Source organism: Dermacentor silvarum, chromosome 11 (assembly GCF_013339745.2).
Source record: "Dermacentor silvarum isolate Dsil-2018 chromosome 11, BIME_Dsil_1.4, whole genome shotgun sequence".
NCBI classification, from domain to species: domain Eukaryota; kingdom Metazoa; phylum Arthropoda; class Arachnida; order Ixodida; family Ixodidae; genus Dermacentor; species Dermacentor silvarum.
Genome location: NC_051164.1, coordinates 115,369,439 through 115,395,881, shown reverse-complemented (window position 1 = coordinate 115,395,881; position 26,443 = coordinate 115,369,439). Strand labels below are relative to the sequence as shown.

General features: G+C 50.5%; 1 protein-coding gene across 5 annotated transcripts in view; it reads right to left on the bottom strand.

Annotated features, from left to right (window-relative positions):
* LOC119432873 (uncharacterized) overlaps nucleotides 1-26,443 on the bottom strand; it is a 539,288-nt gene that overhangs the window by 165,976 nt on the left and 346,869 nt on the right. The window contains exon 1 of one of the 5 annotated variants that reach the window (XM_037700024.2): nucleotides 3,436-4,338. The exons of the other annotated variants lie outside the window; for them this stretch is intronic. Within the exon in view, the coding sequence (XP_037555952.1) occupies nucleotides 3,436-3,535 (100 nt within the window). The 5' untranslated portion in view covers nucleotides 3,536-4,338. Of the gene's footprint in view, nucleotides 1-3,435; nucleotides 4,339-26,443 lie in introns of those variants that run through there. 5 annotated transcript variants of the gene reach the window in all.

Sequence of the window (26,443 nt, the reverse complement as noted above, 5' to 3'; positions counted from 1 at the left end):
CATTTCTTCATGAGCCTTCTTTCTAGCTGCACTGCTCTCCTATTTTCTCATAGTTTCTCTCTCCTTCCTGGTTGTCTAACCTTTCTTATTTTTCTTCGTCTGTGCACCAGCACTCAGACCTCAGTGTTCCTGGGCACGTCAAATAAATGAATAATTATTATTAATATTATTATATTATAATTATGTATGCGTGCGTCGGCACTCCGACCTTAAGGTCGTTCCTGAGTAGGGGAAATGATTTATTGATTGATCGATCGATTGATTGATTAATTAGGTTTCATAGTTGTTCCTTGACAATGTAATACACGTTTGATTGAGTGATTGGTTGATGGATTGATCATTAGGTTTCATAGCTGTTCCTTGACAATGTAATGCACGTTTGATTGATTGATTGCATGATTCATTATTGAAAATGACTGCGTCCAATGGGGCACCAAAAAGCACTTCCTATCCCCTTCCAGGAAGATCCAACCTCTTGTCGCACAAGCCTTGTGAAGCTCAGTGCCCCATCGAGGGACCGACGTTAGGAATTCTACGCACGTACAACTATCCCGCCAGGCACCGCCCGAAAGAAGAGCAAGATAAGTTAAAATACAACTTTAGAGGCGAAAATTCAGTCCCATTTTGCTTCGACATCCTACAGCTCAAGGCAACGAGATGAAGCGTGAGATTCCGAATGAGAAAAAGAAAGAAAGAAATGTCTGTACCCTATTTTAGTCTCTCTGCTGGCAGTAGCGCGTTTTGCTTTTCTCGGCGCTACGCGAGCACGATTTGTTATAAGCTGCGCGTGTACTGACGAAAAGTGCACGCGAAGTGAGTCTTGGCACGACCTTGTGCTAAACACTCCATTCTTATGTCATCGCACCTCGTAGCCAGGTAACGGGTGAGCCCCAAAACAGCGTGAAAGAGCGCTCGAAGTCAACACGAAACATTTTCGTGCTATCCAAATATATACAGAAGGAGAGGTGTGGGCGAGTATAAGGCGGCTGCTTATTTTTTGTGTGCGTTTTAACAATATAATCTGTTAGGAAACGACATTTTAAACACAATGCACAATCTTTGTGCACACGTGGTAAGCAAGCATTGCGCAAACATGTTCGCACTGAGAATGCAGACGCCGAAGCTTCTCGGCGCATATCTCCGGACAAGGGAGGAGGACCGCTACTCGCACGACATGCCTCGCGCATATGTGACAACCCGCGAAACGGGTTTCGGAAATTGTGTCTGTGTCGTGTATGTGCATGAACTGTTTGTAACACGCCTGCCCCCCCCCCCCTTTTTTTTTTTTAGTGGCATGGATAAATAAGAAGATATCGGCACCAACAGATGGTACCGGGTTCTCATTTTCACATCACTAACATCGAAATGTATCACAAATCGCACATTGTTACAAAGGTAAAAAAAAAAAAAAGAAACATTATACATGGCATTACGACAAGTCTTCAAAGCACGAAATATGGCCATAGAGAAGTATGTCTGCCTATTTGTTCACTCCTTTCTTTCCATATTTTGTTTAATACAGCGAAAGGTGGCCAGCTCAAGTATATAAGTGCAAAGTGGGAACACATTCGTCCGGCCTATGTTCTACGTAGCTGTTAATGACTAAGCACTATTGTCGACTAAGCTCAAACAGCATAGCAACATCTACAAGGTGAAAAGGACAAACACGACACGAGGCTATTTGAAGTCAGTCAGTCAGAAACAGTTAGCTCAAAGCGGGATAGGCGCGGCACTCTTCACTATGCCAAAGTTTCTCTGTCAGGCGTTAAAGAACCATTTCACTGCGAACATTTTTGCACGTTTTTGTAGTAACGTGCATACAGACAGAAACGTTCGCCGAAAAGTCACCAAAGCGACAGCAACTGCAGTAAGCCTTTGACGAAAGGCACAGCGATGCCAGCAATTCGTTCTCGCTATAAATGTGACAAGACTCCATGACGTAACCGCATACCGTTACGGCCGACGCATTAAAGAGCCTCAACAGGTGTTGCACGATATACGCGCCAAGCTCTGCTTTGTGTCGCAATTATGCACCTTTGAACGAATCTCGAGATTGTGCCTCTTTATTGCCATGGAAGCCTCGTTGATGGCCCTCGTTTCAAGCCATGCGCTCTTCTTGCAATTCCTGCTTCATGTAACGGATGTGCGAGATGACGTTTCACTGCTTGCCTATGTTAGAGGGGCCTTTTTTTTTTCTTATGAAGCCTTTGATGGTTTGTATTTTAAAGTTCGCCATGATTTGTCACATTATCACTTTCAAATCACTTTGATATTCATTACAGCATCATAACTAACGCGAGGACAAAAACAAGAAAGCTACTGTGTAGCGGCTTTTTGACAAAGGTTCTTGCCCCTATCATTGGCATCCAAACACACGCATATAGATATATTTCATAAATACGCTCGTTATTTTGTGTGTACAGCTGCAGCGGAAAAAGATTAGCACAAGTGACCGGAGCAGGGAAATTGCGGTATGTGTTCCGTGCACACTGGTATCTAAAGTGCCAGATGACTCATGTTTCAACCTGGCACTCTCGTTTTAGGCGTGCTAGGGAACAACAGCGTCACGTATCGCAATTTAAATGCTCGGGTTATCGGTCGCTTGTGCTAATCTTTTTCCGCTGCAGCTGTACATGCCACTGTGACGTAATCTTATACGAGAAAAATTCGACATAACTGTGCACGGAGCGAAACGTTATGGCTGATCATGGCTACGATTACGTGCTTTTCTGGCCCACTACAATTCGAGGAGTAGCACAGCACAAAGTAGCGCAGTGAACTTGGCATCTGTCGCATAATTCGAGTTATGTGAATTCCAATATAGCTTAATTTCGTCTTTTAAGTGCGCCATCTCTGTTCCTTCGCGATTCTTCGCTTCCGTTTCGTGACGTGTGACGCGTTCGGTAACGGTGCCGGACGGGGTTCTTCTATACTGTACATATCGATACTTGTTGCTGGGCTAGCTGGCTCATCTTATTACGCAATGTTAAGACGCAACCGAGGGCGGGAAAAAAGTCCAGGACAGAAAAGAGCGTCACTTGCAACCAAGTTTATTGGAAGCAGGCGGGGTCACATTTATAGGAGAAGGTGGCAAGGTGCGCAAGCACGTTAACGCACAGTAATCGGAAACAAATTTGCATCTTTATCCATTCATAGAGTCCAAAAACTGGTGTTCTATGCTGCGTAATGCCACAGATGTATCACTGACACAGACGTCACGTTTCATATTGATAAAATAATTTTCCATTAATTCCCGTGCCGAGGAATCTTGTCTTCTACCAAGTAGCGGTAGAAGTACATATACTATAGTGTTCTCCACACGCACCGTGTTATTCGTGCCTGGAAAACAGCCTCCATAACCCATACTTGGCGCTCTCGTTGACATGCTACTCAGTATCTTTGACAAGTCGGTCGCGATGCGCCTGTCCCACTCACCGATTTCGACACGCGTGCCGTCCTGGTGCTCGACCCCTACGACCTCGGGGGCGAACTCGTGCTCAGGAGTCAGCTCGGGCGTCGCGTAGTAGGCACCCATGGCCACCTCTTCCGCTCGATGCCGGCGCACAAAATTAATGGACGAGATACCTCAGGCACGGAGCGGTTTGGTCGCGAAACGTGCGATTGTGTGCAGACGATGTTCGGGGGACGCGTCAAAATCCAGCGCCTCCGGTGAGGCGCTAAACAGAGGCGCAGACAAGCACAGAGGTAGGTACGATCACTCGATGGCCCGTCCGCCACCACACAGAAGAGCTTTGCCTAGGCCAAGCACAAGTCGGCCGCAGAGGAAGCACCGTGAAGAGTAAGGACGACACCAAGCACTCGATCATCCAAACTTGCAAGGAGAACCTTCTGGTGGCCAGCGATCGTGGGAAATCCGAAACCGGATGCGCGCACACGTCTCAGAAGAGGCACTGGAAATGTGGAAGCTAGCACGTGGCGAAGACGACGGCTCTTTCGGTTTCCTGGACTGTCCCTTCTGAGTAGTGGAAAAGGGCGGTAAAGAGCGCTCGCAAGAACTTGCGGTCGCGTTCGAAGCACGACGACCCGGACAGGCTGAACGTCAGCTGTGTCGGCGAGGGATACACCGGCAGCCACGCGAAACTCGAAAGGCGACTTAGTTTCGGGGATGTCAAAAATCGACTCGACGGAATCCGGTGTCAATAAAAGCGCCGACAACTTCACGAACTACGACGCGGAAGGACGTCACCTTTCGGCTGTCAGTGGTGCACCGCCACTCACAAATTGGCACGAGGCGGAATAAAGGCAGAAAGGGCTGCGCTCGCAGACGTCAGCGCTGATGCACGCGCGCAAGCACGCAAGAGGCGTGGTGGTTCGTACACGGCTGCTAACGCGACGGCGTCGGTGCACAGCGAGCGCGCAAAAAACGCCGAGCCGCTTCTGCCGGCGCGGCTTTGCCGGCCTACTTCCATCCGTGTCCGCTTGGAGCGCCGGCGGCGGGGCGGTCCGTGACGTCCTCGTGGAGCGCGTTGTACACACACACACACACGCACACAACAGGTATATAATAAGGCGAGCGCGCGCGAAGCCGTCACGCAAGGGCAGACGAGGGCAGCGGGGTTTAGCGAAGCAGCTTAGCCCGTTCCTGATTCAGCCGGCGTAGACGGTGAAAGTTGTTGTGGCGCTCTGGTGGCGGCGACGGCTCGAGCGGATCTCCGGTATATATCAGCCGCCGAAGATGCGGCCGGCCGAGATGGAGAGCAGACAAACGCGTTCCGTGGCGCTCAGATTCGCCAGCGCGACACAATGCCGCAGAGGAGACCACACGAGGTAAAAGAAGGTACACGAGCGAGCTGCCGATAGCAAAGACGTCTCTTATCGGAAGGAAAGCCGGATGTTATTTCCTCGCAACTTCCCCGACGAGCACTCAAGCGTACGGAACGCGTTCCGCCGCCAAGTCGGCTACGAGCCGAGCGAAAGCAAGTCGTATACGCGCTGCAGTAGTTTAACAACCGAACGAGGAAGCCCGAGTTAGCGCAGGGAGCGACATATGCAAACGATTAGCGGAACGATGCGGAGAGCGCTACGGTGACTCCTACGGGACGAAGCTCACGTAAGAACACGATTCTGGCACTGAACAAGCCAGATATCGAGTCTATTGCTGCAGTAGCGTCGTGTGTGAAAAAGCCAGCAGTGTAAACGCGCTTGGAGTGGACTATATATAGCGTGCGTTGTTCAGCGGCGTACTATACAGACAACATCCTTGGATAATTTCCGGGCCTACGCGCAGCCTTATGTCAGGCTACGAAGGCCGACAGTCCAAACACTAAAAGTTCATCTATGTCGCGACGCACTGTTTGAAACGCTTCTGGATAACGTCACCCGACGCACAGGTCTGTGGTATAGCGGAGCACGCCTAGAGTGGAGCGCACAAAGCTAGCTCAAATCTTTTGCTCTTGGACGATCGAGCAGGCAGTACACTAAACCTCTCCAGTGTGCGCACAACGCTGTAGACAGTCGAGGCGGCCGGAGAGCAGCGCCGAAACGTCCTCAGTCTCCGATTGTTATCGAGAGGAAGCCAGGATGTTCTCCGTACTTTCCCGCCTGTTTCCTATGTATACAGACGCTCCCCTCAACTTCCGCAGCAAACACAGAGGTGCGTGGCACACACCGTGGTTGTCTTTTTCCGTGGTCACTGCTGTACGCTGATCGGACTGCAAAAGATCGGAAATCCATTATCGAACGGCAAGAAGAGGAAAGAGACGATCGCTCTCTGCGCTATATGGCACACGTTGCTGATTTTGCAGACCTTTCGCGCCGAAGCCGTGACGAGAAAACGAGAGAACGTATACGGGGGTGGGCGGAAAGTAGAGAGGCCTCGCAGGAAAGCGAGAGATACCCACGAGAGCCAGAGCGAACAAGGCAGAACGTGCTTCGGAGAGCGAGTATCGACTTCTGTTAGAGCGGACTTTACGGGAAGAAACGAGCCACGCAATTTACAGGCAGAGAACGTGCCGACCAGAATGGCCCGTTTGTTCCTCAATCGGAAACGCGCTCTGGATTATACAGTTTCGTTATCTCGTGAATTAAAAGGAAGGTCATGCGTCTTCAGTTTACGTGTCTTTACCGCTTGTAGAATAGTTGATTGTTGGGCTAGTTGGTTCTGCATAACTGAACAAGTAACTCAGCGCAATAAAAAAGACAGACACAAGAAAGGGAGAAAGCGCTTGTCCTTGTTTCTCCCTTTCTTGTGTCTGTCTTTTTTATTGCGCTGAGTTACTTGTTTACCGCTTGTGTTCGTTTCTTCTGTCGATCCTCCGTCCGCTAATGCGCCGTTATTTACAATCATTTTACGGTCGCCTTAGTGTGTATCCGAAAAAACAGACACAGGGATTCACCAAGGAAGCGCGTCAACCATTTTAAGAGTTACATCTAGAAAAATTGGAGGACGCTTAAGCTTCGCCTTTAAGAGTAGAACGCGATAGCGTTATCGGGACCCGTTCGCACCGCATCGTTCGCATACGGCAAGTAGGCTTCATTCACTGCAACACTGAACGTGGGAAAGCCAGCTTACAAAGACCAAGCTCGGGAAGAAGATGAAGTCACCAGTGGGAGCGGACGCTTCTCGCTTCGGCTCCGTCGATTTATGAGTGTTTCCGCAGGTTTTTTAATCCTGCACCCGAAAGCGGCACATCGGAAAGAGCAAGTCACCGTGAACCCAGGGACACCAATTTTTTGGGTGAGCGTGAACTTTACGAGTTTTTGCGGCACGAAAATCGCACGAGTCCCGTGTGTGCGCCGCCAGGCCTAACAACGGTTGGGCCTGGCGCACCCTTCGTTGGACTCAGGAATTGAACGAATTATCACCGAGATGGAGACAGGCGAGGAAGGAACTAGGGAAACCCCGGACAACGGACCCGACGGCGCAAAACGCGTTTCCACGGGAGAAGACGTTGAAGGCGTTGCGGACGGTTGGATCGAAGTTATCCACAGAAGAAGGCATCGCACGAACGCCAACGAGATGGCGGGAAAGGACGACAGTCGCTCGCGAAGCCCGATGTGCCGAGGCGGCCGAAGCATAGTGAACAAAGTTCTACGAGCAAGTAGGATGCCCAGACTACCCCGGGATGATATCAAGATAATTGTTCGACCGAAAGACGGGCTGAATATAAGGAACACGTGCGGAATGAGTCTCGACGAGGCGATACGCAAAGAAGCGGTAGTGGGCGACGACGAGATGATCACGATCTGTCCCAATCCCACGCAAAACATCCTGGTGATAAGCACACCGGACGAGACAACAGCGACGAAAATCGCTATGATCAAGGTTTTGACGATCAACGGAAAGAGGCACGAGACCAACGCGTACGTTTCGGCGCCCGAGCAAATGGTAAAAGGGATTATCCGAAACATTCCCCTGAAGTTTACCCAAGACCAGCTCACGCATGCGTTGGTGAACTCGAGAAACCCCTCTTTAGCGTAAGCCAAGCGGCTCGGCAGTACGACCACCGTGATATTGTTGTACGAAGGAAACAGAGTCCCCACATGGGCTTACTTCAATAGCATCATGATAAGAGTATCCTTGTATCGGAAACAGATTGACTTTTGCAAGGAGTGCGGCAGGCTCGGCCATCGACCCGACGTGTGCCCAAGACCGGATATCAAACTATGCCCGACCTGCGGATCAAAGAACCCAAGCAGCGAGCACGAGTGCACGCCCAAGTGCCGGATCTGCGGCGAGGCGCACCCCACGGCCGACCGAATGTACAAGGCAAAATACAAGTTGCCGCACATAGTGAAGCAGAGAAGGTGGCGGGCGAGAAGCAGAGCAGAAATGGAACGCACATTGGAAGATGGAAAGACGACCCCTCAGCGGACCCTATCACCATCGGGATACAGTATGGCGGAGGGAAAAGGCCAAAGTCGCTCGAGATCCAGATCCCTCTCGCCGATAAGAAGACGGAGCCGAAGTCATAACAGACGTAAAAGCAGAAGTCGAAGCCGGAGTCGGAGTGGAAGCGGAAACCGGAACCGAAACCGCCTCCTGCCAGACGGCGTGCGGCCCACACACGGCGAGACACAGACAGGGCCGCGCAAAGTCACCTGGTCCGACATAGTCGCGGGGAGAAATGGATACTGTGTAGAGAGCACCCCCGCCACTGGCAGTACGAGAGGAGCCCCCGATCGCCTCCTGGCGGCGAGGATGGAGAAAATGGAACGAGAGAACAAGGAACTTCGAGAACAGCTGGGCACGGCCAGAAAGCAGAACGAACAATCAGCGAGGAAAATCGACGAGCTACAGCAGACGCTGGACGAAATATTGAAGAACATGAGAGGATCCTCTCATGAGAGGATCTCCTCATCCACCTCCCGCGAGGCCGCCGAGCGAGGCGATGTGACCGCGACAGAAGGCGAAGTCGGGGAGATGGACACCTGTTGCGGCGAAGAAGCACCGGCGACGGCGGGCTCCAAGCGCAAGGGCACGAGCGACGCGCCACCTACGGAAGACGCAGTGGACCACGCACAAGCACCGAAGAGACCCAGGTCAGGAGCCAGAAAGATATACGCGATCGAAGAGATGGTGAACAAACTGACGGACAAGACGGAGCGAATGTTTGACATGCTCCTGACAAGGCTGAACGAATCCGACGCGAGACGGAACGCGCAGTACGCAGCGGTCAACACCCAACTCGCGGCCATGAATAAACGAATCGAAGATCTGGAAAGCGGGACGATGCAGCTGCAGCATCAGCAACATCACCACCACCTGCCCGGAAGGGCCGGGGTACCGTCACCACAAGCGATAAATGTACCGGCCATCCTCACCAGCGGCAACAACGCCAACACCACCCGCACCGGGGAAGGAGGGATGCACGGACAGTTGTGTCCCCCCAACACCTCTGCATAACAATCATGGCTGTGTCCCGCAAGTCCGACAACAGACGCATAGTCTGGCAGTGGAACTGCAGGGGCTTCAAAAACAAAAAAGCAACAATGGTGCAATACATGAAAACGCTTTCAAATAACAAACTTCCTGTCGTGATTGCCTAGCAAGAACCTTTCGATCGGCCCCAGCTTCCGGGCTATGTTACGTGTTGTACCCCCTACGAATGCATGGGGAGGGACGTCAAGGTGTGCACCCTGGTTAAGCGTGGGACGGCCTTCATCGAACACGAACTCGTGCTCCACGAAGAGTCGGACATAGACCACGTCCTGATCGAAGTCGTTCCGAGTAGTGGAAGAAAGAAGACCGGCCTCTTCGTGCTCAACGTATATAGCTCCCTCTCGCAAAGAAACCGCACTCACACTTTCGACGCCCTCTTTCGCGAAGCGATGTCCAAGGCCACCTCCAATCCCTTGCTCATATGTGGAGACTTCAACGCGCCGCACACGCAATGGTGATACGGAGCTGACTCGCACACGCAATGGGGATACGGAGCTGACTCGCCGAAAGGGAAGAGGTTAGCCGGACTGATGGACGAGCTCGGCCTGACCGTACTCAACGAGCCGGCTTCGCACACCAGGATCGGACAGGGAGTGTGCCGCGACACATCCCCCGACCTCTCTGTCTGGTCGGGCGCGGACGCGGTCACTTGGTCGAACTCTTTCGAGGACCTGGGGAGTGACCACAGAATCCTGTGTGTGACCGTGGGAGAGAATGAAAGTGAGGAGGACGTCTGCCGATAGGCAAGAATCGTGGAGTGGGATAGATTCCGGAAAAATAGAGAACGAGACAAGAAGGAGGGCCCGATTGAAGACATCAGCGAATGGTGCAGAGAACTACTCGCGGACGTAGCGAAAGCCACCGATGAGATTGAATGGACGGACTGGCGACAAGAATCCCCCAAAGAAGTAGGAGACAGATCCCGCGGAGCTGGGGACGACGACGCTCCCCAACCGTCCAGAGTGGACAGCCGGCTGGCACATCTCGTTGCGGCCAAGAAATCCATGCAACGGAGAGCGAGTAAGCAAAAACTCAACAGGAAGATACGCAAGAAGATCGCCGAAATCAACCGGGAGATCGAGACGCATTGCGGCCGCTTGTGCGAGCAAGAATGGCAGGAGCTGTGTGACACGATGAACGGCAACATGAGCGCCTGGAAGATTCTCAGGCACCTGCTCGACCCGGGAAGCACCAGAACGGCGACCCGTACAGAGATGGCTAAGCTGCGACACAAGTACAAGGACGACCCTGAAGCCTTCGTGGAGGAGATCGTGCAGACGCACCTCACTCGACCGGAAGGGAAGAGTCACCCCGAATACCGCGGGGCTCCCAACGAGGAGCTTGACGCTGACTTTTCCGTGAAGGAAATTAGAGCGGTCCTCCAGCTATTGAAGACCAAATCGGCGCCAGGTCCTGACAGGATCACCAACAAAATCCTGAGGAACCTGAACGAGGACGCCATCGAGAGAAGCTCTGCGAGTACATCAACTCGTGCTTGAAGGAGGGCCGTATTCCGCAAGAGTGGAAGTCCGCGGACGTTATACTAATACCGAAGCCGGGCAAACCGCTAGAGGTCCGAAACATGAGGGCGATCTCCCTCACGTCCTGCGTGGGGAAAGTGATGGAGCATGCCTGCCTCAACAGGGTGACGACGCTCCTCGAGAAGCAGGACGCCTTCGGCACCCACATCATCGGTTTCCGGAAGGGACTTTCCACGCAGGACGCCATGCTGCAAATCAAAGAACAGGTAGTGAACGCTCCGAGCGCTCACGTGCGCGCCTTGCTCGGGCTAGACCTCAAGAGCGCCTTCGACACTGTGAAGCACATGGCCATATTGGACAAGATCAGCCGACTCGATCTCGGGGCGAGGTTTCACCGATATGTCTGCAGCTTCCTGAATGAACGCGAGGCGACGGTCAAGATCGACGGGGCCACGCCGCGAACGGTCCGAATGGGCGGTGCGGGAACGCCGCAGGGCTCCGTACTCTCCCCCATGCTTTTCAACTTCGTCATGATCGGCCTGCCGGAGCGTCTCGACGCGATAGAGGGCATCAATCATACGATCTACGCAGATGACGTGACAGTGTGGACCACGGAGAACACGAGCGTTGGCGAAATGCAAGACCGACTGCAGCGGGCCGTCCGGGAGGTGGAGCGGCACCTTGAAGACACGGGACTCGTCTGCTCACCCGACAAGTCAGAGATCCTACTCCACAGACCGCGCAAGAAAGGACCCCTCCCGCAGGGCGTGCTCGACGCCCGTCGTTTGGGCGTCCACGTCACGACGAGGGAGGGGACCCGAATACCGACGGTGTCCAAGTTGCGAGTGCTCGGCCTGTGGCTGGAAGAGAACGGTGCCAACCGCGAGCTCGTTTCCCGACTGCAGAAGAAAGTAGCCGCCGCCACGCACCTCGTGCGGCGGGTCGCGAACAAGAGGAAAGGAATGAAAGAACACAACGTGACGAGGCTGATACAGGCGTACGCGCTGAGCCATATATCGTACGTCGCCGCGAATGCCGACTGGAACAGGAGCGAAACCGACAAGCTGAACGTGGCGATCCGCAGGGCGTTCAAGACCGCCCTGGGGGTACCCCAGTACACGCCAACTCACAGGCTCCTCGAGCTGGGCGTACACAACACGCTCGAGGAGGTCGCCGAGGCGCAGAGAATAGCGCAGCTGGAGAGGCTGTCGGGCACCAAAACGGGAAGACGAATCCTCGACCTGCTCGGGATTCGATATCATGAGGCGCGGGGACTGAAGGAAACACTGCTACCGGAAGTCAGGGACGCCATACAGACGGAAAACATGCCGAAGAACATGCACCCGGTGCATGACGTGCAAAGACGTAAACGAAGGGCGGTAGCAATCCTCGAGGAGTACGGAAGACGAGAAGGCGTCCTCTTTGTCGATGCAGCCAGGTACCCGCGGCCCGCCGGTAACGTTGATGGCGACGAGGGACGACGACCACCATCGCCACTACAACGAAATGTGCGAGACGAACCGGGGATGCCAACACCACCATCTCTACTACTACTACGACAAAAACGGCAGCAGCAACAGCAGCAACATCAACGACACGGCCGGCCGACGGCGGCGGAGCCCGCCTTCTCCATGGCGGTCGTAGATACGAAGGGAAGGATCCGAGTGACGGCATCAGCTAGGCTGCCATCGGCCGAAGCAGCGGAGGAGATGGTCATAGCCCTCGCGGTACTCCACGGAGGTACGGAGGATAGCCTGATCATAAGCGACTCCAAATCAGCGATCCGGAACTACACCAAAGGTTGGGTGTCCGCGGATGTGGCGCGCATGCTCAACGCCAGAGCCGGAGACTTCGTGTCCGGCAGGATTACGATCAAGTCCCTCAAATGGTTCCCCGCGCACGTCGGGGAGCTTGGTACTAAAGAAGACAACAGCCGCAACAACAACAATACTAACGGCCGAAAACACACCGGCATCCCGCCCAACCACAACGAGCGTGCCCATCTCGTCGCGAGGCAACTTACCCGCCGCGACGCGATCACCCAGAGGGCAGCCGCCGTTGTTGTGCGGGACCCCAGCGGAGGAATTATCAACACAACCCAAATCGCGGCGGACGGAGCTGGGGGCCACGAGGACGCCGACTGTGATATCGAGGAGTTTCCGGCCTCGTACCGAGAGGTTCTTGCACACTATAGGAAAGAACGTATGACATATCCACAACCCCACGGGCGGCTGGACAGGTCCCAGGCAGTCGACCTGAGGCGGTTGCAGACGGGCAATTTCACCAACCCCTATCACCTGCACCACCTGGGGCCCGAGCTGCACCCGTCGCCCGGCTGCCCGTGGTGCGAGCACGAACGGGCTGATATGGCCCATATACTTTGGGAATGTCAACGCCCTGAAGAAGATGGACCAAGAGGAAGGGGGAAGATAACAGCAGGACCTTCTGAAGCGGGGCGCCTCGCTGAGAGATGGCAAGCCGCCCTCCTCAGCGAGGCACCCGAGGACCAGGAGTGGGCCGTCCAGCGGGCCAGGGCCATTGCCGAGGATCTCGAAAGATTTTTCTCCGGCGATGGACCCCTGGCAGCCTAGCCCCGGGCACCAACAGCCTTAACCGCTGGACAAGTAAAGTTTATTCCTATCCTATCCTATCCATGCCGACATCCTTAAAGTCGGTTTCACTTTTAAACAGAAATGCATTGCAGGAAAGACGTTTTTCCAGGGGCAATATAGTCTTACATTAAAATGTGTAGGCCCTAGCACATTTTAAAAATTATTTTATTAATTGTTATTGCCCCAACGCGCGCGCGTGTCCAAAACAAATTAGCAGGCGAAGTCCCAATTTGACCAGCCTAGGATGCGAGCGCCATCTGGATATCATTTTCGCAAGTACCCGAACGCGCGGCTGTAGGTCTGCTAGAAATGCTGGAAAAGGGGTTTGTGTTTGAGTTTCCTCGTAGCAGAATTAGGTTTTCTCGTACATTCAAATTACAATCCGACGCCGATTGGTAAACAATCCGACGGCGAATCCGACGCCGAATGGTAAAGTCGTACTTCGCCATTTTAGGGGCGAAGCACCTTAGGGCCGAGCCTTGTCCCCCCTCGTCGTCCGTACGTAGCTCTGGTTTGCATGGAGTCCGCTAGGGGCACTGCGGTGCACAAGGGCTATATTGACCCTTTTCGCGGCGATCCCGTGGGCGTTGCCATGTTTGATCACGTGGTGACGCGTCCATTGCTTGCCTTAACTGCCTCCGTTGCCTCCTTGTTTACAATGGAAGCGTATGACGCCGGCGCGGCTTTGAAAACCTCTGTTTTCGGAGATACCGTAGACGGTGACTAGGTGGAAGACACGAAGCTTTGATCACAGCTTCAGAGAACATGCAAAAGCGCTTTCGGAGCTGATTAAGCTATGTACAAACGGCGCAAGCAGCGTATATGGTGCTTGTTCTAAAAGCGGTGCTAAATATGTATTCCAAGCTATCCAAGCTTTCAGATTATGAATTCAGTCAGGATTAGTGTGTTTTGCTCTTTGTTCTTTATTCGCCAAATATTTTGAAGCAGTGGTTTGTCAGCTTCTGACTCAGTGAAGTTCCTCGGTGCGGCCACTATCTGATTATTTTCTTATTTTCTGCCTAATCGCTTGCGGGTGTGCTCAGTTTCGATAGATTTGTTCCTGCTGCGCACGAGGCTTGAAACGTAGCTGTTTTGTACATTGGGTACCTTGTAGCAAATATATACTACAGCTAGTAACTCGCTTACTCTTGTGGACCGTCACGAAACATTCAGCTTCGACCAATCGTGCGCCATAGGTGTAGTCCGTCATTTATTGTGCGTATACAGTGCACGTATATTCAAGTGTGCGCCCATTAACTTATTCTTCATACGTTGGCGATAGAGTGGGCGTAAGTTTTCCTGCCATTTGGGACAGATGTGTATTGATAACGTGCGCGAAACTTACTATGACAGGAAGCGGCGCTATTCCCTTTGTCATTGTTTAACGAGTGGTACTCACTCTTGCCGACGTTCTGGGGATGAAGCCCTTTCTTTGAAGGTTAGGGATGCAAGGCTGGCTGATGAGCAAATTTCTGTATCCTCGAGGAAAGCCGTACATCACGAAGTGGCGGTAACACGTTCGGACAATTGCAGCAGCGGTCCGCGAACTTGGCCACACAGATTCATTCTATTCCTTAAAATGCCAGTCACTATTTCTGCAGCCGACTGCTGCACACGTCTTCAATCCACATGTTTAAATCTAGCATGATTGGAGCACAGTGTGTTAGGGAAAACTCAGTTGCATTTCCGACAGCTGATCGCACAGAAGCAAGGTAAAAGCGGTAATGGTTTCGTATTCGTGCGCGGTCGCTGAGGAGAGGTATGGCGCGCCGCCGTGAGCGCCATCTCGTTTCTCTAAAGCAAACTGCTCCGCGAAAAGGGTCAATAAGCGCTCGTTCCCGACGCGCGCTCTCTTTCTCTCTTCAGCCATGCATGATAACGGTCGCTTCTGATAACGGCGCGCCCGCTATGGATGAAAAGGCGAGAGGGGCGGCTCAACTGCAAGCGGAGTCGAGGGCTCGCAAAGCTGCTGCAGCACGACGACGCAGATAACAAGCGGACCCGGAGTCTAGGGCGCGGGAAGCTGCAGCAAAACGGCAACGCCTGCAAGCGGACCCGGAGCTGAGGGCTCGCAAAGCGCTGCAGCAGGACGGCAACGCCCGCAAGCAGACCCGGAGCTGAGGGCTCGCGAAGCTCGCGCTTGAACCGAGCATCGGCGCCACCAAGCTCAGGTAGAGAACGCTTCCGGCGTTTTGCCGCCGCTTCCCGCGCTCTCGCCGCCTCTGGGTCCGCTTGCCGGCATCGCCGTGCTGCTGCACTGATCACAAGGCAGTCTTAATGAAGGGAAAACGAAGTCCGCACCTCAATACCATATACGACCAATAAAACAACATTGTATATACTATAGACATGTCGCTCATTTGCATGTTCGAGTGGGCAATGTACGGGGATTCACGGTTACCCGAATGATCCCCCCTGTGCTTCGCCCACTCATCATCATTCACTTCGTAGATATGCGGTGTTTTTTTTTTTTTTTTGACGGATTTCACTGTGAGAAATTCAATTTTGTTCACCAAAACCTTGCACCACGTCGAGGGCCTGCGCGGTCCGGGTGGTTGGGGATGATTTATCCGCCACCCGCCGACATCGCACGCCGACGCCGGTTGCCGACGCCGGATTTTCTGCGACACGGGGCCCTTAACGCTGTCGCGTTAAAATCACGGGGACAAGCGCGCGGGTGCGTCAACATATCGCTCCCGCTTGTCTGAAAAGAATTCCACTCGCAACCATCGCAACTGTCGACAGTGAAATCGGAGTTGAAGAGATGTGTCAATCGATGGCCCAGAGTGTGTTTTCTGAAAGCGTGGAAACTTCGTGCTTTATTAAAAAAAGCTGAAGAAGAAGAAGAAAGAAAAACGTATCCAGTGGGAAACAGACGAAATAAAAAGTCGGCTCGTTTGTGATAGGCAAAAGTCAAATACAAAGGAAATTCCCCTGCGTTCGGCATTGTTGCTGAGTCGCTAGAGAACAGAAGTTCGCTAACACGCTCATTCATCGACGGCAGTTTACCAGTTTGTCCGACTCGACAAATGTCTCGGCACGAGCGAAGCCTTACTAAAACCTCGTGGCATGTTTTCCAACAGTTTCGCTCCTTGCACAACCGATAAACTGACTGTTGATGGTTTATACATATTGAGGATGCACTGCTCGGCGGTATATACTTGCAATCGAACCCGCATCTCACACAGACTACCACGATGTTGCATTTTAACAGCGGAGCTGGGTTAGGCCGCGTAGTGCGAAAACTGCGCCTGGCGATGACGTCACCGCGCGTTGCCTAGCAACCTACTCGCGGAGCGGCGTGTGCTTCGCCTCATCTCCCTCCAGCCACGCCCCGGCAAGTGGCGAGGCTTAACAGCAGGCTTAATTTTGTAATTTTGTTTCCTCAGAAGTATGGCCTACCAAGCACCAGGGCATAAATTGGCGCTCGTGGCGCAATTCCCGTTTACCTGGAGGGCAGCTGACATAGCCGTGCTTGCGCGTGAACAGAGAGCGCCAAGGTGAAGAGACCATGGGAAGTACGATCGCTTTTGGCGACTCTATCACTTTCGCATGACGTAGTACTAGGCGCGTCAGATGAATAGAGCGTGCTTTGCTCAACCAGCCAATCAGCTCAATCGGTTTTACTCAACCAACCAATCAGCGCGCACTGAAAGGGATATCCCCAAAGGTGATCGTAGGGGAATACGTATCCCTAATGTCAACAGACTGCTTGGCACCGTCTGGTGATGGAATACTGAAAAAGAGGTGGAAGCAGCTACGCATTCCTGGTGATTACGAGGCTGGCCAGTGTGACCGAACGGGATGCGCGGAAGAGAGCTTCGAAGCGAGCCAAGAGATGTTACGCCCACGGGGACACCACCAAAGTGTGTGCGCGCATGCGCCCCACTGCGGCAGCTGGCCAGCGCGCACTTCCGTCGGTCACCCTCGCCGCGGTGCTCGCGAAAAGACAAATGGAGACAATGCCGCCGGGGCGGCCGAGCAGGAAAAAGCGTGGCCGCGACGAAAAGGGTGTCAGGTGTCGGGGCGGCTTCGCTCCTTGGAACAATGCGGCCGGCGAGGAGGGACGCCGCTTCCCTCGCTTTTGTGGCGCGTGCCGGCGACGGTGCGTTACACGGGGGGCCTTTCACTGGTTTCACCTTTTTTCCGCGTGCACAGACCGCCGGTTCTAGTTACCTAACGAAAAGCATATGCTGCCGTCGCGATGCGGTTAAATGCTCAAAACTGGGAACTTAGTTGCCGAAGTGGTACTCCGCGGTGCCAATGCAAAGCCTGGTTAAAGAAATTCAAACGAGCAGCACAAAAGAATAGTTAAGCTGAATGTTTGGGAACAGAGCAAAGTTCTTTTTTTTTTAACGGGGGTATCATCAGTCGTGACTGGAAACAGCCGTGCAGGTGACAACGGCGAGCCCTGACCATCTGAAGGACCAGGCAAGAGTGATCCGACCCGTGGTGAAGCTGCTGCCACACCGTAGCTTGTCTTTTCAACACGCTAATCTGATTTGTTTGAGATGTGAAGGAGTATGGGGAAAAAAAATCAGAGCCATTCCACTCTCTGAAGGTGGATGACCAGCGGAGCTGTCTGTGAGGTCTATACACGACCGACGACGCGTCGTGGGCACACTGATGTTTGTGTAACATTGAATGCCGCACCTTTCCAAGAGAAACGCGACGAACCACTTTCCGTGTGTCCGAGACACGTCTATGTTGAAATAAGCCACAATTACGATGGTAGTGGAGTCGGTAGGGGTGATCCAACCAAAGGTGCATACGCTTGGCGTTTGCGGCACGATCTTCGTCCGTATTACGTGCTGCCTGCCGTCGCCGCGCACCTTCCCGCTTCTGTTCACGACGGTGTTCTACGTAGGCCTGTACTTCCGCAGTTCTCACCGCACGCGGCCTACCCATTTCACGGGTGGAAGAAAATTGAGATAAGGTTACGTAGTTTGCCTATAGATAGTATTCATGTGACGTCACGCAGCCATATCTCCCCGCGCTGGTACCCTAAGGTGGCCACTACGATGACGTCAGTGCAACGTATTTTCACGTGCAAACTGTTTTGCTTTTTCACGGCGATTGTTTTTCACCGGTTTATCATTGTTATCGCTCTGACATTCTACGCAAGACGCGCTTTTTTGTTGCTGTCATGCTGTCATGTTCCTTGCTTACGCCCCTTCTCGACCTGCTGGTACCCCAGTATGGCGTCCGCGATGACGTCCATGACAACTATGTATATCAAACCGCAATCAATACTAAACAGTGTCTATTCCGGTTCTACCTTTTTATTACATTTTTTATCACAATACGTTTTGACACTTCTCGCGATTAAACGCAGCTGGAGCATATCTGGCGATACGCTCTTATCGCCGTTTTTATCACCGGGATCGGCCGGTTGTGAGCTCTGGGGTGGCCGCCATCTTTTTTGCCTACGCACACAAACCGCCAGAACCTAGCGTATAACAGCTCGGCTATAAAAATGCGCAGAGACCATCGAAGATGACTGTCAAAGTGAGCGAAGCTGACATCAACTTCGTAGTATATATACATGCACTACAAAAGGGAATATCTCCGTCAAGCTACGTCGAGAATCGAAACTCCGTAAGGATTTCTCAGAAAACTCCCTCCACATTTGCCGCAACTAGCTTATGGTATTTTGCACACACTGCGCTTGTCTCTGTGTTTCTCTACTTGAAGCGTGGTCGCTGTGTGAAACGAACGCGCTTCTCTCTTTTGTTGTGTGCTACACACGACACGCAATGCCGGGCGTCTGCCGCCGACCTCGCGCAGCGGGTGCACGCAACGTTACATTGCGACTCAAGTGGTCTCAAATCGCAATAAAGAAACAATGTACTTTTGATCGACAGGGTATCTAGCAATAAACAACGAAGATGGAACACCCTCTGAGCATATATACCATGATCACGGCCTTCTATTGTATGCATGTGGCGCTGCTGTATGGCTGGCTTCTATTGCTATCCGAATTGGAGGTCTATGTATTTTCGAAATAATAATAATCGCTTTTCAGAGGTAATGAAGTCCAGTATTGTCCTCCGCCGTGGCTGACCAGGATGGAACCTCTGGTAACCGTAAAAAGTTTTAAACCGGCAATGTCAATCGCGATGTGAATGGCGGCTTCAAGCACTTCTATGATGTCCTTGATGTCGACTGCATTGAACGCATTTCTTATATGTACTATCGATCAAAAAAGTTTACGGACCACGGGGTCTCCGAACACGCTAAATATCCGAGCAGCCTTTAAAAGCAGCCAGTAAAACCGTACATCACAATGTTGTTCGCAGATACCAGTAGAGGCCGTAATTGGGAATAGCAGAAGCATAACTGCGAGTCGGCCTAGTTGGAACAGATTCATTTTTAAAACTTTTTGTGCACAAACAGACAGGGACGAAGAAAAGGAGTAACACAAGGACGAGCGCTTTCTAACAACTGACTTTATTTTCGAAGAACCACCTGCTTAAATACCGACAGATCTGCGCGATCCAGTCAATAGAACACGTCAACAGCGCATATAATCACACTTGCGATAAAATGCCGCGGATGAGCGCTACCCGGTGAACATAAAAACATCAATGCGCATAAAACAAGCACATAAGCGAAAATGCGTTAAAGATATGATGACAGGAGCGAATTCTCTTAAACAATGAAACAGAAGTATGACATGCATTTTTCCTCTATAGTTTTGCAATCCAGTGAGCTTCCACAATTTCTCTCGCGGTTTGATTTCTATGCCTAAACAGTATGTCGGTGCTTCTAAGACAATGTGAGCACGCATGTTCTTGGCAATACATTGCCAAATGCGTACTAGGGCGAGCTTTCAGACTAGATAAGTGTTCCCTTAGTCTCGTGTTAATGCATCTCGCAGTATGCCACACGTACACATTACCACACCTCATAGGAATCTGATACACAACGTTCTTCGTGCAATCGACAAATTGGTTCTTACACGGATGTTTAATACTACATACATTCTTAGCATCATCTTTACTTTCGAACTTACTTTTTACCCTAGAACACACACTACCTATTTTGTTTTTTGCCGAAAACAACACTTTTACCAGGGGCCGGGAACTCCCTATACTGCGGCGGCAGCGCCGCTTTCACCACTGGCGGCTGCCGGATATCCTACTGGAAATAATTCACAAACAAAACAATGCCTCCATGACGTTACTGATGAGGTCAGAAGGTAGAGGGAGTTCCCACTTCGCATGCAAGCGGACTGTGTTCGTCAAACTTTTGCACTTGCGTTTATCCAAGTTCATTGAAAAGTACCAACTGCTTACTTCACAACAATTTGGCTTCACTAAAAACAAATCAACTGAACTGGCACTTCTTGCACAGAAAGAGTTTATACTTGAACAGTTTGAACAAAAGTCTATAGCACTTGGTGTATTTGTCGATTTTTCAAAGGCTTTTGACTTGGTGGATCACGGGATTTTGTTGCAAAAATTACATCACTAAGGGATTCGCGGAAAGGCATTAGAATTAATACGGTCGTATTTATCACAGAGAAAGCAAGTGGTTCAGCTAGCTAATACATGTTCTGCAGTTAAATCTATCCAAACTGGTGTACCACAAGGTAGCATACTTGGACCTCTCCTCTTTAATCTATATCTTAATGATATTATAAATATAAACCCTGAAGTAAAATTTATTATTTATGCAGATGATGCTACTATCTTCCTCTGAGGGAAAAATATTTCGGAAACAATATCCGCATGTAACGAAACCTTGAATGCGCTGGGAAAATGGGCAGCATCAAACTCCATGCGTCTAAATGAAAAGAAAACTAAGGCAATAATTGTTCAGCCAATAAACAAAATAATTCCGCCACACCAAACGACCCACCAACCTCCCGTAATATAGATATTGTAGAGAGTTTCAAATGTCTTGGCGTAGTTTTTTCCTGTCATATGTCCTGGGACGATCATATAAACTATCTAACCACGAAGTTAGCTCCAATCACTGGCATAGTGGGCCGATTAAGATACCAACTATCAGCACGAACTAAATTGCTTCTTTATAATACGCTTTTCTATTCTCACCTAAACTACTGCCAACTAGTATGGGGAAACTCAGCTCCCTCTAGCTTGCAAAGCATTCATCTTTTACAGAAAAAATACATTCGTCATGTTTATAATGCACCATACCGATCCCACACAGCTCAACTTTTTCTCAATGCCAGGGTAATCAGTATACACAACTTGTATAAATACAGACTGAGCGTGAAGTTCAAAACTGAGATAAGAGAAAACCTCAGAAGTCTACAAATTCTAGCAAATTTGGAAAATAAATTATCATGCTACCCAACTAGACATGCAGAAAGCTGGTTAGTTCACACTCCTCGTCTTAATACCGGAAAACAGCGTTTATCTTACACATTACCCTGTCTTTTGAACGCCTACGAATTAGATGGCTTTGATTTATTTTCTTCTTCTTATCGGAATCTCCGTATTATGTACAGTGCTTAATTTTGCACACTTCCTTTCGCTGTGATTTCATGTTGTTCCGTGGATTTTATTGTTAATATACTCTGTTTTTGTTCAAGACACCATCATTGCACTGTTTCTTACATTTCACTTACTGTGCCAATTTTGTGTATACTTTATGAGTTGATTTGCTGCTTCTGCCAAAATAAACAAATCAGGGGCTGTGGGCTGGTCAAGCTGCATGTGAGCAGCTTTTTTCCCTCCGTCCTCCCATCTAATATGTATGATGGCAAATAAACATTATTATTATTATTATTATTATTATTATTATTATTATTATTATTATTATTATTATTATTATTATTATTATTATTATGCTCTCTTGCATGTCCGCTGGCCGTGCGGCGACATTGACGAAATCGCGGAGCAGAACCCGCTAAAGTGTGTCATGTATTAGGAAGCACTTTCTTCCTACCAGGTTTACCTTGCAAGCTGCTATTCATTTTCTAAACCACTGGGACATTGCGCGTACGCAACAGTGCCAAGCAATTATAATGAAGAATATTTATATAGCGAACCGTTGTTAATTACCAATATTCGCTGTTAATATATTACATTTCGTCATTTCGTGAAAGTAGTCGCTTTGAAAGTCCTAACTTGCGGTTACGTTTAGGGCTACACTTCAACTAGTCCACAGATATAGTGGACGGGTAGCATAAAAAAAATTACTTCCTGGCACCATCAATCGTTAATTTTGTTCGTGTGTTGTGAAGTGGATCAAATAAAGCTAGCCCATTTCTCGGCCAACCAAAACTTAACAGAAGTAATGTTGAACGCTTTTGTTTTTATTCCCACATTCCTTACTGGAAAAAGACTGACCTCCACGCAGTGCGAAAGTGACAATCTACAGAAGCAATTTTCAATTACAACGGAAATTTGTACACAATGAGTGAAAATAGATTCCAGAAGATTCAAACCAATGCGAAAATTATTAACCACCACGGCTGCGTCTTTCTTTCTTTTCTCTTTTTTTAACCTTGGCTGTGCATGTCGACAAAGAGTGAACAAAATGTATAGCCTAAAAACACGCACTAAAGCCCTTCATTACAAGTATTTCACCGGCAACAGATGGGCTGCCGTCATGACGAATGAGTCGAGCGACACTGCTCTTATGTCAGTCCACTCAGGCTTGCACAGAACTGGTTTACTCATGCAAAAAGAATACCTGATCGTCAAATAGAGTGAAATACTTGTGCTTACCCGTGGTCATTAGGAAACCTGAAAAACTTCGCAGAACTGGAATTCCCGGTGTTCGAACACCACAGAGCCGCGCAACACATGTGATGCCCCGATTTAGCCATCTTCGTCTAATGCTCGGTTGGTTTCCTGCGTCTTCCGTTCGTTGCACGCCTGATCAAGCTTCTCTGTCTTATACCCGTGCCACACGGGTAAAGTGCACTTTGAGCGAGTGCACTTCAGCGCGCTGAGTGTCACTTTGGCGGTGTGCTGCTACACAAGAAAGAATTTCTTTCAAATTGATGACCATGGCGACCGGGAGTGAGACGGAAAAGCATATGTTTATTAATATAAAAATGTGTGCACGAAAACAGTTTATTATTGTTAAAAACAACATTTACAATCCACCTTTATAAGCGCCGGCAACGACGGAAACTTGACCAGCAACAGTCAAAACGACTCGATTCGCCAAACAACTGCGCAGTCATTATCGGGCGTGGTCGTGAACAGCCCGATAGCAAGAGTAGTTTTTTTTTTTTTTTGGCTGTTCTTGGTTTTTTTTTTCTTTTTTTTCTTTTTTTTTTTGCGGTGTAGCACAGTTTATTATCTTGTAACGTTAGCAATTTAAAACAATGTTATTAAAAATTACTCCTGACTCTTCCTTCAATATCACTTTATGTATCTTCTAAGCATTGCTAACGAGGCTACACACTTTGCCGCCGCGAAGTGAGTTCGCCGAACACACTCGCCGGCGAGTGCACTCTGCAGTGAGTGTCACTAAGCGCTCCCGTGTGGCAGCCTGCGAATGGCACTAGCCGCGAAGTGCACTCGCTCAAAGTGCACTTTACTTTGCCCGTGTGGCACGGGTATTATCTTTCCTATCTTCACACTTGGGACTAGAACCGAAGCAGACGACGGAGCGCAATCTGACTTGTGATATCGCTGAGCAAGTGGCAAGGGTGAGCGGAGGCAAGCTCGACGGACACACGATGGCGACCACTTCCCGCACTTCGTCCGATTTAAAATTCACAAAAAGACAAATAAGAAAAATAACTTAGAATGTCCGGCAACCGCTAGGAGCGCGCATGTTCCTTGAAACTGAAACTAGCTTTACTTTCCGGGGCGCGTGTTTCTATTTGCGCCCAAGCCCAGTGCTGGACCACTGGCACCGCCATGCGCCGCTCGCGCGTCTAGAGCGCTGGCACCGCCATGCACCGCTCGCGCGTACCATGTTTCTAGCCGCCGCCGCTGGAACGGAGGAAGCGTTGACGGAGAACACGCTGGGCTGCTGGTGACTAGGCACGACTGTGGCTGCTGTTGGGGATCGATGGTATTCCTAAATAAACGCATCACTGTTTTGATGATCCAAATATAATCTCACTATCAGGGAGGGAGCAGTCTACCTGGCTGGATCAGTATTGTTTATTTGGGGTGTTGCTACGCTGCGCTCCGCAACACCCCAACAACCGCCGCTTCGCGTCGGCGGCCGGTACTGCGGCTTCCGCCGCGGCACCGGGGTTCAACCGACCGCGCGAGAGAAAAAAAGAAAAGCGTGATACCAAGCAAAAAATTACTCCATCTCCCGCTAAAGGGAACCATGTGTGTATGCGAAGCAGCGGGGAGATGGTTAGCTTGAGCGGGAGATGGTTTCGCGGCAGCGGCCCGAGCGCTCATCGCGGCGCTGCACAGGAGAGAGAATGAGGCGCGCGCGCTCCGTCATTTTCATACCACGGAACTACTGTGGCGCCCCCAGCGGAGTATGCAGCTGTCGCACCACCTGTCGTGCGCGCCGCTCCGGTTTACTAGAGGAGAGAAAGTGGGGGAGCGTAGGAGAGGAGAGAGGGGGAGGGGACGCGCATGCACTGTGGGGATGTGGGACGCCGCGGGAGGGACGGACAAAGTCCCCGCCATAAGATGCTTCGCATCTAAAAATCCTAGACAAGGCGGGATTCGAGCCCGCGCACGCCTGGTCTCAAAGCGAGCGTCGTAATCACTAGGTCATATAGCCACGCTTCCAAAGCATGCATTCATGCAAACCATACGATTGCGTTCGAGCGCCCTCGGCGAAAGAAGCCACCTAGAAACTTGGTACGCGCGAGCGGCGCATGGCGGCGCCAGCGGTCGAGCACTGGGCTTGGGCGCAAATAGAAACACGCTTCTGGGGCCTGCTTTTACTTCGTAACTCCCAGCCACCTTTTTAAGTCTGAAAGACTTTAAAAAAAAAGTCTGAAAGGTTTTTTAAGTGTGAAAGGTCGTGCACATACGGGCACGCAAACTATAACGCCGTAACGTTCGAGTGAATTTAGTGCAACGTGAACGAGCAAGGAAAGTGGCAGGTGAATTTATGGCGTTATTGCCCCCTCGAACTCGTAGCTTGCCGAGTTCATTTTCTTCGCTTGCTATCCCCCCCTCTCTCTCTCTTTCTAGATTTATTTGTTTTCCATTCTTTTCTTCTTTTTTGGGAGGGGGGGGGGGGGAGCGGAAGCCGACCACTTCTCAGGCGGAGCCTTCCTTGCCCGAAACGTCCTTTCCTGCCCGGACGTTCAGCGATCGTCCGAGATCGCACCAGAGGGCGTGGGAACCGTCTGTGCATGCAACGAGCGGCGCCGGGCACACACGTAGCGTTACGGCAAGCACGGCGGCTTGCCTTCGTTCTATTCGTTTGCTGCGCACCGCGCGATGAAACGAAAAAGAGTCGCTCGCCCTTCAATCCTCGGTGGTCATTGCGAGGCGCGTCTTCATTTCATGCTTTGCTTGGGACGCGAGACCTTGGACGCGACGCGCACGTTTCTCGCATTATGCGCCCCGAGGTCCATTCGCGACTCCTTTCTTACTCTCTCCCATTTCACCGGGCAAAAGAAAGCAAGAAAGGAAAAGTCGCACAATCCGTCTGCTATACTATATGTAGGCGGCCTCGCGGCCTCGAGACGGCAACGAGAATACGAGAATGCCATTCGAAAAAAAAAAAGATCAAATCAAATCAAATAAACTTGCCTTCCTGGTACAAGGAGGTATAGTTGCCGCATAACGCTACCGGTTTCAGCAGCTTGACGAGGTGGCGGCCGCGATACGTGGCAGCAACAGACACTTATACTACACGACAGACAAGCAGCACTTTCGCGAAAAGCCTTTCGCCAACACGCGATACAAACGGAACAAAAACACCATAATGCAGCGGATCACTGCTTTGCAGATTCACGTGTTATTCAAAATAGATGTAGAAACACAACAGTACAGTTCTTAAAGCAGCACTGGATTACAGAAAATAGTCCTTAATGACTTTTTAGGGAGATGAAATACATTGTCGTCATTTTTTTTTCATAGGGCACTCTATTTATTTATTTATTTATTTATTTATTTATTTATTTATTTATTTATTTATTTATTTATTTATTTATTTATTTATTTATTTATTTATTTATTTCGATGCGCTCTAGAAATCAGGAAGTAGTAGTGGGCGAAAAAAAAGCGAAGGAACCTAATACAGATATGTCACAACTGCTTTGAACACTTAGTTAAAAAATGTCACAGTTTCGCCCTAAGGGCGAAGCAATGAATGCGATAGCAACACAGCAATGTCATACGAAGTAAGGTGAGCGGCTTTGGTAGCAATATGAATTGTAGTAAACATGAGCTGATTAAGTAAGCAGGTGTGCTGCGGCGTAAGTAGACCGACATGAAGAGAGACTCGATGACCACGAGAAGGCGCGTGTGAAACGGTGGTGTTGATGAGAAGCGCTTCCCGTGGGCAGCGCGTGCGAAGGGACA